Genomic DNA, 13,966 nt, shown 5'->3' with positions numbered 1-13,966 from the left:
GCCCTTTGCCCTCCGACACAGCCATGTAATGTATTTAACCTGGAACTCACACATTATGACTGATGATTCAACCATATAGTCTCATAATGATGATGTGCACTGTGAGGAGCTCACTTGTAGGATATTATAGGAGCATATTTTTTATTTTCAATAAAACAGAAGGATGACACAATCTTCTAAATTATAAGATTTACTAAGAATATTTTTGGTGTGATTTGTATAAAAGGATGATTTTCATTCAGAAGCTCCTCTCCTGCCTGTCAGGAGAGTGCCATGTTGCTCTATTTACCACTAAAATAAATCTGTTTACCATGGTCCACAGCTCCATCTGAAAATATTTGTTTTACTTTGTTGTTTTTACAAAAAAAAACTACATGTACTTGCAGGAAATAATAAAATATAGCCACTAGCCATGTTTCAAAATGTCAAAAGGCTTGTCAGGGATTGACACATTTGCAGAGCATAATTAATGCAAGTTTTGTCTATCACTGATTATTTTGCTTCATGTAAAAGTCAGTGCTGACAGTCTGTCTGCGTTGGGAGAGGAGCGGCCCATGTCCTCATTCTGTCAGCTCAAAGAGCCAGCATAAACTATTTTTCAACACTAAAGTGACCAGCAGGAACATATATACGCCAAAAGGTAAAAAGGCAAATCTCAATTTCTCTCCTTCACAACAAACCTGACAGCTTCTTATGAGTGAGCATAAATCCACAAGATAAACTCATAAACAAATAAGTTGTTTGTGTGCAGTGGGAGCCAGATAATGGCCAGGGTTTTTTTTTTATGAAACACTTGCTTCCTCTTGACAAATATCCAAACAATAAACACACAGTAAATAACAGCACCCTGTCCGTATCAGCTCCCTACTTGAGGTTAAGTTGAGTTTATTGCGGAGGCCACTGCCTGCATGCATTAAGCAAATCATAAATTATACATGCTAATTACCTTGGGCCTGCACTTTAATGAATTATTTTAATTAAACTACAACATTGGGGTTTTGCATGTGGTCTATATTTCATCCCCTGCCTAGGATGACCTTCTTCTTTGTCTAAGTGGAACATAGTTGAGAGAACAAGGACAATGCAGATTTGTATTATACAACTGAGTTCATACTGATGTTACTGAAAATATGGGAAATATCATCTGTGAAATAGCAAGAACAGATTTTATTTGTAATATGTAGGAAAATAGATGCTAAGAGGAGAAACTCTGCAGATAAAAAAAACTTGTAATGTCAGAAACAGTTATTGTTTTAAGGTTTTATTAAAAAAAAAAAAAACTTTTCCAGACTATTTATTTGAATTTCATGAGTGTCAGGTGTGAGGTGGTGAGGTCTTATATGTGTTTTCCTCCCACCTGTAACCTGGTTTCACACTTCTCTCTTTGGGGTTAAATTTATTTGAACAGTTTGTGCAGGAAAAGCTGGCAGAGTTCATTAATGAAAGTGAATGGCTGCTAAAAAACGCCCAGTTTCTTAACTGACTTCATACCACTGATGTTTAACCTTTTAGTCATTTCCGTAGAACATCAGGCCCATGCATGGTGTCTTCAAACATGATTATATGATTGGCACAATATGATTATTGCATTTCTGCTTCAGAGTAGCACATAATACATCAAGTAATTTTTTTTGTTTGTTTTGTTATTTTTACATTTCTTCTGGGTTGACTTTACAATGAATGACAAAAAAAAGTTATTTTCAGACATTCATATTACATTCATGTTTTATTTTATAACAGTGCAATACACCAAATAAGACAAAGTAAAGCACACTGAAATTCAAATGAATAAAAAAATGCACAAGTATAAATGTGAAGTAAATATTATGTTGTTGCAGTTTTTTTCCATTGCTTTAATTTGTTGAATAAAGTTTGTTAATGTGGTTCGAATGTAAATTTACTAACCAGCCAGAAAAATAAATTCTGATTCAAAATTAAAGCTTGTAATCTGCCGTTGCAGTTTCAATACATTTAATCATCCAGAGTCAGAATTAATGTTACACACACAAATGCACAAAGTGCTGAGAGAAAAAAAAAACTAACACTGTTGTCCAAACAGTCCATGGGGGAGGGGTGGATTTAAATTCCAAAAGGGTCTTGCAGCTCGTTTCCTAGTTCCCCAGTCAGCAATGTGTTTGTGAAAAATCAGTCTTTTTGTCTTGCTGAAAAAAGGCTAAATCTACATTGGTGGCCCAGTCTAAGTTTGCTATTCTTTGCACTTTCAATTCAAGTGAATGAGGGAGAATGAAGTGGCCCGAGACCCTTTATTTGATCTACTCCATTGCATAAAGTGACGGAATTCTAATGTATTTGTTTAATACCCCGAAATAGGCTGTAGCTTTCTATAGGGGAGGCTCACAAAGCGCGTTATTTTTTTTATATCCGGAAAATAAATCGAATAAAAGAAATAAAAATATCTATGTGTCTGTAAATATTTCTCCGTGTGGATTTAATAACCTGTTGAATTATTCCCGTGAATAAAAGGCAAATATAAGATCGGGAAAAAATCAACATGACACTTATTTAATTGCCCTCTATGACATTTGGAAATATGCAACAACATGAATTCGGACACTGTTTGCAGCTTTTCTAAATGTTTATTGTTGGGCTTAATTGTGTTTAGCCTACAGCTTGATGAATGAGGCCAGTTGTCTGCGCTGTGACCATGGCATCGCAACTCCATGCATCCTAATCGACTGCACGATTCATTTCTCTCCCCACTGCTGCTCTGCACCTCTCACTGAAATCACACAGTCTGGATACAAGATTAATTATTTCTTATTATTAGAATTATTACTACTTCTTTTTATAATTATTATTGTTGTTTAATAATAATATAATTGTAGGGGGAAAATAGGTGTATACGATAAAAAAAATGTTTTGGTTTGTTTTTTCAAATTAATAATGTCTGTTCTCTGGGACCTGCAGTACAATAATAATAATAATAATAATAATAATAATAATAATAATAATAATAAATGTGACAAATCTTCGGAAACATTATTGATTGTTTACTTCACTTTTAATGAGAAAATATTTCGATGACCAGGTTTTTTTTCCAATTCATTGCAGACTGTTTGCACACTTTTCGAAAAGCACGCATGCTTGCAGAAAATAAACAAACAAAAAAGAACAAAACAACAACAATAACAACAACAGTACCAACACAAATGTTTTTTTAGAATGCATGCTTTTCCCTAAAAAAAAAAGTACAAATTTACAGCATCTGATACACATGGTCACCACAGCCTTTTAAATTAAATGCTTCACAGAACATTTTCTGGAAAATAGATATCTAAAACATAAAACTAAAAAGTGCATTTTACAACATTTCAGTATCAGTTATTTGCAATATTCACATCTTGCATTTGGAGGACGTCTCACAATACTACTTTTCAATTTTGAAAAGATTTGATAACTCATTTTGCTTTCTTTTTTTACAGGGATGGTAAGAACAAATCTAAATCCTATTCCTATTTGGTATACCCTTATCCATCATTCCAGTATTTAAAAAAAGCAAACAAAAACACAGAGCCATTGCCTCGCAATTTCATTGACATTACAGTGGTCACACAGAAACGGTGCAAAAGTTTTGCTATTTGATCAAACTGAAAAACTGCCACGGGAAATTGCAAGCACTTCAAATCAGAGTTGATGGTGCCCAAAACAAACGTCCCCTGGATCCCAACAGTGGCAACACGTTTCACAATAAACTGAAAAATAGAACTATCAAATAATTTATATTTTCAAGAGCAAATACTTCGCTGTGCGATTCTGTGCTGGACTTCTATGACACGATTTATTAAAGCGACACATTCAACACATACACAAATAATTCGATATGCAACTGCAACTCGCCTTGATAGTTCCCGACGACAGAAAATATAAACTTTGGGATTGGTTAAAGGGGGCCTGGGAGCCGGTCAGTGCACAGCCACAGACTGCAGTGTGGACGGGCTCGTCAGAGTCTCGCTCGGGGTCGCAGGGCTGCTTTGGCTCGTCGCTGTCTGTGGGGACGTCGGGCTCAGAGACTGCGGAGAGTTTGATAGAAACGCGGGGATGTGCGGCGATAGCGCCGAGAACCCGGCCATGGAGGTCGGGGTGGGCTTGATTGGTACAGGGATAGCCGGTAAGGACTGTCCCCCGTGACACAGGGACTTGATGGGCACGCCATAGGCACTGTAGTCGCTGCTTGTCATGGAAATCGGGGCCCCAGTGTCAATCATGCTGGTGTTGTACATGTGGGGCCAGGCTGTCGTCAGCTGGTTGTGGAGCGGGTACCCGGCAGACATGGACTGCATGGTGGAGAACGCCAGACTCCCCGGGACCTTGTACTCTCTGGCGATGATGTTCTCGATGGCGAAGGGGTGCTTAAAAGTTGAGGACTGAGACACTCCGAGGTTGTAGGTTGACATCTGGGGAAGGTGTGTGCCAGTGGCGGCCAGGGCGCTCAGTCTCAGCTTGGCTTGCTGCTGGAGGTAATGCGCAGCATCCGACTGCTTACTCGGGGCCAAATGATCGGACGAGTTCAACAGTTTGAACCTTTTGCGGCGTCTCAAGAAACTTCCATTCTCAAACATGTCCCCGCAGCTGGGGTGCAGAGCCCAGAAGCTGCCCTTGCCTGGCTGGTCGGGGCGCCGGGGGATTTTAATGAAACAGTCGTTGAAGGACAGGTTGTGACGCAGGGAGTTCTGCCACCGCTGAGTGTTTTCTCTATAATAAGGGAATCTATCCATGATGAACTTGTAAATTTCACTGAGAGGCAGCATCTTCTCCGGGCAGCTCTGGATCGCCATGGCAGTGAGGGAGATGTAGGAGTAAGGTGGCTTCTGGTCGCTGTACGTGTTTCTCCCTGGGCGAGGCATCCTCGAGATTTTCAGAAAAGCAATAAAAAAAGTAGTCTCCCTTAATTCCTCTGTGAAAGCTTGCAGCTCTTCATGAAAACGACCGCTGAGGAAAAGTTTCGGCAATGCTGGAGAGTTGCGTCGTGCGTAAAAGAGCCAGGTGGAGCGCCTCTGCAGTGTGCAGGCGGGCGGACGGTGCACATTTATGGAGTGACGGCTGCTGTAAGTCTTTCTCGCAAAGTAAGTCAGCTTGTCCCGGCTAGCAGAAGTGAATAGACCTCATTTGGCGTCCTTGATAAGACGGAGCTAAGTGGATGCCTCCATGGCCTTCCTCTAACCATCTGATAGTTTTATGTAGTGACATGAGCAGAAAAGACCCCTGTAGAGGCGCTCCATTAATGTGCCACCTCTTTGCTATCACATGACAATCGCCATGGGAGGAGGGGGGCTGGGAGGAAGGCATAATCTGGTTTCATTTACACCTATTTACATGGACACCTTGGGCCAATGGAAATCATTTCCATTTGAAGACAGAAAAAGGGGTGAAAAGGCTCGGCAACCGGAATTGAACTGCGATGGCACTCAGTGTGTGAAGGTATGCGCTAATACTTCTTCAGCGGTCTTTACAGTTACAATGCACGAGTAGATATGGAATTTAAGCGGACATGAAAATAATTCGGCATATTGTAATTTTGTAATAATTTGTCCGAAATGATCTTTTTGACTATTTGTGTCAAGGCAGATGTGGTGGATTTATTGAAAAATACTCTTGTGCGTAACGAGTGCAGTTTTCCATATAATTTTACGCACGCTGCTTATATTTTTATCATGTGGATTTGAATGAGAAATGATTTTACAGATAAAATATGCATTTCTTTTTCTCCCTCCTAATTACAGCCTGATATTGTTTACGGGATGCCACACAAAATAATTCGCCATGAGCAAGTTTGTTGATGAGACGACTATTAGTTTTTCTCAGCTAATTTGGCCCAGAGCTGCGCAGAGGAAGCAGACGATATGAAAACATCAACACAATGCAAACAACGCTGTTCAAACTGAAACTTCATGAGGCAATCAGGTCCATTGTGTTTATGTAAAGAAGATTCAGAAGTACTTCACAAATGCAAATAAACCCTTGAGGATGGTGTGGCGAAAACTGTATAAAATATCCATAAGTCAATTATATGAATGTGAAAACCAAATGGGAAGCCTATTTTGAGCTATTGCTATTCAAGCTTTTGGGCCAGGGCCACCTTTTCCGCTTGGAAGGTTTGCAATGCCAGGGACCACACACACGCACACGCAGATTTGCTCATAATTTATGCTAATTTCCCCCCATAAATCCACAATGCACCCTATCACCAGTCTGACGGATTACGAAAAGAATCGCATTGCGGGGGGACACCGAGTTATTTTCACTCAGAGACCAGGAGCAGGCTGGAGAGGAGCGTCCTGCCTGCAATGTTTAATCTAAAAACTCTGAATCAATATTAAAAATAAAAAAAGGAAAGGGGCTCATCGTACAAAATATCCATATAGCAAATGTGCTGTATCCCATAATTTAATGTGAGGATGTAAATTATTCTAGAAAAAATATGTCTAACTTCCAGAGTGCATGATTTTCTTTTTCCTGCAGAGTGCCTTTTAACACCTGTCATTTCCCATTAACGTTCAGCTGAAAAGGTTTTGTCCAAAAGGAAATGGCCCAGTCGACCCATCTACCCGCGGATAATGACAACACACTGCCAAGGACCAAACATCTTCTGACACCCAGCCTATTCGCTCTCCATTCATTTAAAATATATTCTCAGATTAATATGTCCGTGTGCAGAGAAGTCAGACTGACTTTGTTACGTGAAAAAAAAATATGATGGTGAAATGTGATTAATACGCGCTATTAAAAAACTTCCTGCAAAGACTGAAGCATTCAGGAAATCCTTACAGACTATTCACAATTTTTACGCATGATTTTTACGCATGAATCTTACTTCCCTTTTGTCACTTTTATTTGTTCATGTTTGCACTGCAAACTTGCTGCCACGCCAAGTTAGTGAAGTTAACCTGCAACAGTCGCATTATTAACCAGCTGAGGCTCAGAGGAGCAGTAAGAGTTTTTTTCCTCCTCTCACACACAGACGGTGTGGCTTTTTGAGCTTCAGGGTTATGCGATATTGGTAGACCCTTTTGTCCCCCCGTCCAATGCACACACTGAAAATACCACCATGACTCTGAATCTGAATAGGGTTTTTAGCTGCTCCCAAACTCCTGAGTTCAAGCAGCAGTAGATCAAGTCTGCACTATGTTTGGTCATTTGTAGAAACCCGAACAAAGGTTGGGATAAGCCAAATTGCATTGCACTTGTGAACCGTGCCTCAGCCTGAAGTATCCTTTATAGCATGAGAGGGGGGGACCAAGAACAATTTTGTGTGAGCTTTCAAAAAAAAAGAGGAGCGAAAACAAAGGGCACTTTCTGAAACATCTTAAAGTAGAGTAGTGAGGCGTGACATTCCCAGGGTGACGAGACACAAAAGCTGAGGTCATGGGGATGAAAAAGAGAATCAAACAGCCACTTTCACACGTCTGCCCTCCTCTGCTGCTCCCCCCGAACACAATAGGAAACAAATGTTGTTAAAAGAGGATCGATGCCATTCATCCTAAAGCAGCGAATGATAGCCAAACAATATTGTCACACTGAATCGAGTTGAGATATGCTGCCACCCAGACCTACGGAGTGAGAGAGGAGGGGGGAAATCTGCCTTTCAGGGAACGATTAAGAGAAATTTAAAGCTGAGGGTTATTACACAGGAAAATATTTATTCAAGGGCTAAGCTAATGTTGGAAAATTTAAATTAATTAATACAAATATTTACGTGATTTGCAACTTCTATTTCAGATTTAACATTTAGTTTTGTATTTTCTATAAGAATATATATTTGTGACTATTTCTGATTTTCCCTCTGCAGGTTGCTGACTGCAGGCAATGTGTATTTAGGCCACTAATCAACCTATAAATAGACAAATTATTGCTAGAGGTGAACAAATTCGCATCTTTAAAACAAACATTTATAATCCAACTGAATTGTGAGTGTAAATTACCGTAATTTTCTATTTCTGTCACGCAGATTATCCTGAGCATGGCCTGTAGATTTAAATGGATTTGTTCTCTACCTGGCCTCTTGCGCTCAGAGAAAGCAGGTATGTGTTTGTTGTCTGCTGCAAAAAAAGAAAAAAGAAACAGTGACTCTCCAAGCCAACCAATAGGCCTGTGCTGCTAATTAAGTCCGTGGTGATTTCAGCCCCCAGAGATGTTTTACGGTGCAATTAAGGACGCGCTGATGATAAGGTATGAATATTCAGCAGAATGACAATTAATTAGCAGACAGAGGGCTCTCACAAGAACCTCCTCAATGGCAAATTTAGCCTATATGACGGGAAATTCACTATATTTAAAGGCCAACTGCACACGCTGCCCTCTTGAATATTACATTTTTGAATAGAAAATTAAAATAAAAGCATCTCTATATTACAATATGGTGAATGCATTTTTTTGTTGTTGATTTTATCAAACAGCGGGATTATGGCGCTCGCAGCAGCAGCAGCAGCCCGCTCCATTAGTTGTTTCTGGGTGACATTAGAGGGAGTACCTGGCAGAAGACCTCAGGGCATTTACAACATATGCTCGGATTATGCTTAATGGTCTAATTACATAAATTAGGCATTCATTATACGGCACATCATCTGTAACAGATATCTCAATTGAACAGAGGCGGGAACATCTAATTCAATTTGTCTATGAATAGTTTCAGCCAATTAAATACTAAAAGACGTGAAAAGGGGAAGAAATGTTGACCGCTATGTCCATTTGTGTTCCTATTTTATTTAGTTGTATTTATATATTTTTATCCGTGACAATAATGCATTTTTTAAAAAAAATTAATTGTTCTATTTTTTATAACCATTTTTTTTCCTCAGGTAGCAGTTTCACTGTGTGACCATCAGATGGGGACAGGCTCTGGAGTCTGTCTCTGTTATGGCTGATGTAGCTTTCATATGCCTGTAATATTCCTATGTGCCTTAAGTATAATCTATCTATCTATCTATCTATCTATCTATCTATCTATCTATCTATTTTGTAAATCATGAAATCTGAAGAATATTCTACCATATTGGTGTCATACTGTATATTGCAATGCAATCTTGAAGAAAAAATATGTGATGTTCTCTTTAAGAGAATGCCATTATTTACAGGAATTTACTGTACATTTACTAACAAAACTGTGAACGTTATTGTGCTGTAAATTGACAAGAATACAGTCATTCTGTAAATGTATTTCTAAAATACAGTAAGAAACTGTAAAAATTACAGAACTTTGCAGGGGAAGCAGCTGCCAGTTAATTACTGTAAATTTACACTGAAAATATTTAAAATCTATCCATCCATCTATTTATAGTTGTAAACCATAGATGTAAATTTACAGTGAAATCTTGATTTTCATACTGTATATTGCAATGCAATCTGGGGAAAAATATGGGATGTTCTCTTTAAGAGAATCCTATTATTTATAGGTATTTACTTTACAGTGTACTGTATATATTCAGCAATTTACCCACAAAACTATGAACAGTATTGTGTTGTAGATTTACAAGAATATAGTCATTTACTGCAAATGTATTTCTAGTACTTTGCAGGCAAAGGTGCTACCAAATTACTGTAAATTTACACGGAAAAGTTTTAGTCTGTCTATCCATCCATCCATCTGTCTATCTATGATTCTACAAGTATAATTGATAATTAAATAAGTCACTGTTGTTAGAGAGTCAATATAAAACACATCTATCCATCTATCTACTGTATCACTATGAATTTGTGTCTGCAGGCGCATGTGAGTGTGTGTGTGTAGGAGGGCTGTCCCAGTTCATTGACTCCATATGGTGAGAAACAGCAGGACTGATGAGTGTACTACCTGAGGTCCGTGTTTGTGCTGTCGACTGTAACCAAAACAGAGGCCCCTGACCCGCTGCGTAATTCATTACAGACAAGACAGTGCTGCTCACACTCTCATTTCATCATTTAGCTTTTGGTGACAGATGACTCTGTAACAACAAATCATCCTATTAAACTACACATGATACTTAGCCAGCTGACAGATAGAAAAGAGAAGAAGCAAGAGAGCAAGAGAGGAGTAGCTGCGAAGGCGGTGAGACAGGGAAAATGTAAATGTGTGAAAGATGAGAGGAGAAAACAGAATAACAATATGACAGAGTCCATTTCAATATTGAGAAGAAAACGCAGAAGCCTGCACTACTATACTATGTATCTCTGCATAATGAACTAGTTTCACATGAACAATAATTCTCAGTTACTGTATATATTGTTGAAAATGAGAGAATAATGTAATATTAAGCAATGTGAGATCATGATATATTAACAACAAACTCACCAGAAGAGTGAACTTTCACCGGGAAGCAGGAAGATAAAAGGGCTATTATTCAAAAAGGTATGAATTAACATGGTTCAATCACAGACAAAGAGTTACCTTTCACAGAGGATAAAAAATGAGCTGAAGGCTTTGAGGTGGAGAAGCATGAATCTGTGCAGCCAGGATCACAGGATGAAGTATTGGAGAGGCTTTTAAAGCTCCTCTGGACCGTGTTGCGTCATTAAATGTTGATGTACAACACATCCAAATGACAGGTGACATGTTAAGTGAAGAGTATAAATGGATCAATATATCGGGTCACTTTAAATGACATTACAAGCACTTGAGGTCAATGTTGTAGATTTAACCTCAGGGGGAGACACTATATGGCATTAGGGTCAAAATTTAAACCAAGACAACATTGAAGTTACCATAAAATTGTATCATTTTTTTGTATGCTTATATATGCAAATGCATCAGTATTTTGTATTTTACATTCCCACAACAGAAATCTGAACATTGAGTTAAGCCAGTTCTGTTTCGTCTTGTTGATATATGAGAGGCAAAGGTTTTTACAGAGGGGAATTTTGGATATCTCTTTTTATCACCCAATAAATCAGAAAATACTGTCAACAGCCATAAAAAAAAAAAAAATCCGCCATGTTTTTAGGATTAAAATGTTCTATAAATCAAGCTATGAATGATATATGAACAAGCCACTCGATGAAATGTATCTTTAGAATATAGATAGGAAGGAAACTGGAAAGTTTGGTGTATGTAAATGCTACTGAAAAGGACATCTCTGGCTGTGAGAATGAGAAAAAACCTTTTAGGATATGTGTTGTAAAATTCCATACATTTGGCGAGACATTAAAGGTGAGTAGGGTAAAAAAGAATTAAAAATTAAATAAATATTTCTTAAATTGGGTGTGTAAGTAAGCAAATTAGGCATTATGTAATGCTAACTTTTTTTTTCTTTGGGTGATGGGGGGTATAGAGGGTAGTATATTAAACATATAAATCTATATTTTGGAGGGTGTCTTTCCACTAATTTGAGTGAAGATGTATTATGGTGGCAAAATATCCAAAAGCCCAAAATCCCTTTCCTTTAATCATTTAGCATTCCCTTTTTGTTGACATTATTGTTATCTTTGCATTATGAATACATTTTGGAAAACTGTAATCAACTTTGATTGTTTGCCCCTAAATTAATAACAACTTTGAAAGGGGTGGGATAGTGAGGGATGAAAAGCTTTGAACTCTGGGATCTATTCAGAGAAAGTTGACATTGTTGTTTGTTAGACATGTCCTCGGCAATGCCACCAACACGTCCGTCCTTTGGGGGTTAGCGTGCAAGACGTCTAACTGAGGCAAATCCTTTTTTTATTGTGAGCTCGTGTGGTTGGAAGGCACGGTCCTTTGTGTGGCTCATGTTCATCCAGACCTTGGCAGTGATCAGAACACACTTAACCAACTGGGACCAAATGAGGGGCATTTTGTTCCGTCTTTCATCTTATACATGAGGGAAATGCCTGGTCTCTGAGGATGTGGCTAACAGAGCCAAAGACCAGAACAACACAATACACAATAACAATACACAACACGCGTAAACAAAAACACACCGTTGATGCCGGGGACACCCACGGGGAAGGTAACCGAATAAAAAGGAAATTTTAATAAAAAAGTTTGCAAACATAATGCATGTGTGGACATCAAGTTGTCAAAGCAAAAGAGAGACAAATTAGAACACCTAAATTGCTCTTTGTGACCTACATCTCTTATAGGGGGCTCTTATTTTTAGAAACATGGGCATGGTCTTTGTTTTAATGTCACTTAGTAATTGTCTTTAAGAGAGGACTGCAGCCCCCAATGCAGTGTTCAGTCCTTTGCTCCTGGGTGACTAACACAATGACCAATCACCAAGTGCCACTTCTATTGATATATTTTAATTGGTGTGTGATATATGCAGCTGTAAGGCTCACATTTGCATTGCTAAGCATAACCAAGCCTCCCAGTAAATCACAAAGAGCTTTAAAGAGAAACGCAAACAAGCGATGTTGCATGGTAGCGCTTTGCACTGCTCCTTTATGGTTGACCAGCTCAATGTGCCTCCTGCTGAAAGGTAATATGCATGACACATTTCCAGGCACTAATTCATTTGTTTAGTAATAGGGGAGCTAACCTGTGCTGAAAACACAGGTGGAGTGAGGAAAAACATAAAGGTCCTGTTAATCCACAGCTAATCAAAAGGGCACAGGAAGTAACCCCTCAGAACGATTTTGTCATATTAATTAAGGCAAGGCTTGAATATTTGTGCATCTATAAAAGCATGCTCATAAAGAAGGGCACAGTGCCGACTCGGCATCATTATTCCACCAGACTGCTTTGACACCGCCAGTGCGAGGACGCAACACCTAGCTGGCGGCCAAGGACCTTGGAAAGCATGGCTAATATCTGAAGAAAAATATGTATTTATGTGTCTGAAATCCTGTTGATTAAAGGTTCCTGAAGCAGCATTGCAGCTGATATACGACAAGATGTATTTTTGAAGGATAGTAGTGATAGAACTGATGAACTGTGGTGTTGATTACTAGACCCTGAAGGGGCTACACTTGAAAATAATGTTGTTGACTCTGACCTGTTCAGGAGCAAGCACTCCAGGTGTGACAAAGCATTTGAATAATAGATGGGAAATATACACAGACAGCATGCACACAGAAGAATGCAATTACATTTCTATCAAACAAGTTTAATCTAGAGTTGAGGTTTACGCTATTATAATGGACTGATGGAAAAAGCACAGAAAGAATCCAATGAAATGTCAAGTACCGCCGCATGCCAGGAGAAATCTTTATCGGTCACAGCTACTGTAGGCACAGACAGAGTATTAACAGCCTGATCAGCTGGGGAAATGTTCAGTTCCCCTGCCTAAACCAAAGCTATTACAATCCCAAATAATTAACTTGCAGCAGGAAAGCCAGTTGTCGTGACAACGAAGATGAGAGGATCTGCATGTAGAACAATTTTGATCAAAGTCTCACTACATCCCCTAGTCGTCTCTTCGTTTTACACACTATTATCAGGTTTTGATCTCAAACAGTCCTCGATAACAAATTCAGAGCTTTGTTGAAAATAAGTCCACTTTCTCTATGAAAGGTTGTTATTTTCATATTATACTGCATATCTCTAATGTTTCTATTTGAAAGTACTGATCCACATATTACAGTCTTGTACTACAACATCTACAAAGCTCTCTAAAATTTGCTTCCAAGAGAAAATACAAACTTTTCTTCAAAGCAAACAAAATTCCACCACAACTTTATGGATATTGATTTTAATAAATCAGTATAAATAAATAAATAATTTTTTTTATTAATTGACGTAGCCTATTAAAGGTATATTATGCAGGAATTGTTGCTTATGGTTTGCAAACACAACAATAAACTTGGCCCCTCCTCCACGGCTCAACAAAAATGAACTCATACTCCACATTTACCCCCTTTTTGGAACGAGCTTTCTTCGCTTGGCATATCACCTTGCTATATTTGCGGTACTTTGTTAGATATTTTTCAGAAGAGGTCATGTGTCAGTACCACAAATTACGGCACGTAGGTACATATCGCAGCTCGCGTTTTCACGGCACACAGAGCCAGCCCAAGCCTCCATGGGGCCCTAAGCAAAATTCAATGTTGGGGCCCTCTA

General features: G+C 38.7%; 1 protein-coding gene across 1 annotated transcript; it reads right to left on the bottom strand.

Moving 5' to 3' along the window:
- Positions 1 to 3,210: 3,210 nt before the first annotated feature.
- On the bottom strand, positions 3,211 to 5,147 carry foxb1a (forkhead box B1a). The gene has a single exon (XM_059335450.1). It carries the CDS (start codon positions 4,863 to 4,865, stop codon positions 3,924 to 3,926), a length of 942 nt encoding a protein of 313 aa, XP_059191433.1. The 5' UTR covers positions 4,866 to 5,147; the 3' UTR covers positions 3,211 to 3,923.
- Positions 5,148 to 13,966: the final 8,819 nt, after the last annotated feature.

This window comes from Centropristis striata, chromosome 6 (assembly GCF_030273125.1).
Source record: "Centropristis striata isolate RG_2023a ecotype Rhode Island chromosome 6, C.striata_1.0, whole genome shotgun sequence".
Taxonomy (NCBI): domain Eukaryota; kingdom Metazoa; phylum Chordata; class Actinopteri; order Perciformes; family Serranidae; genus Centropristis; species Centropristis striata.
This window is presented reverse-complemented; position numbering and strand designations above follow the sequence as displayed.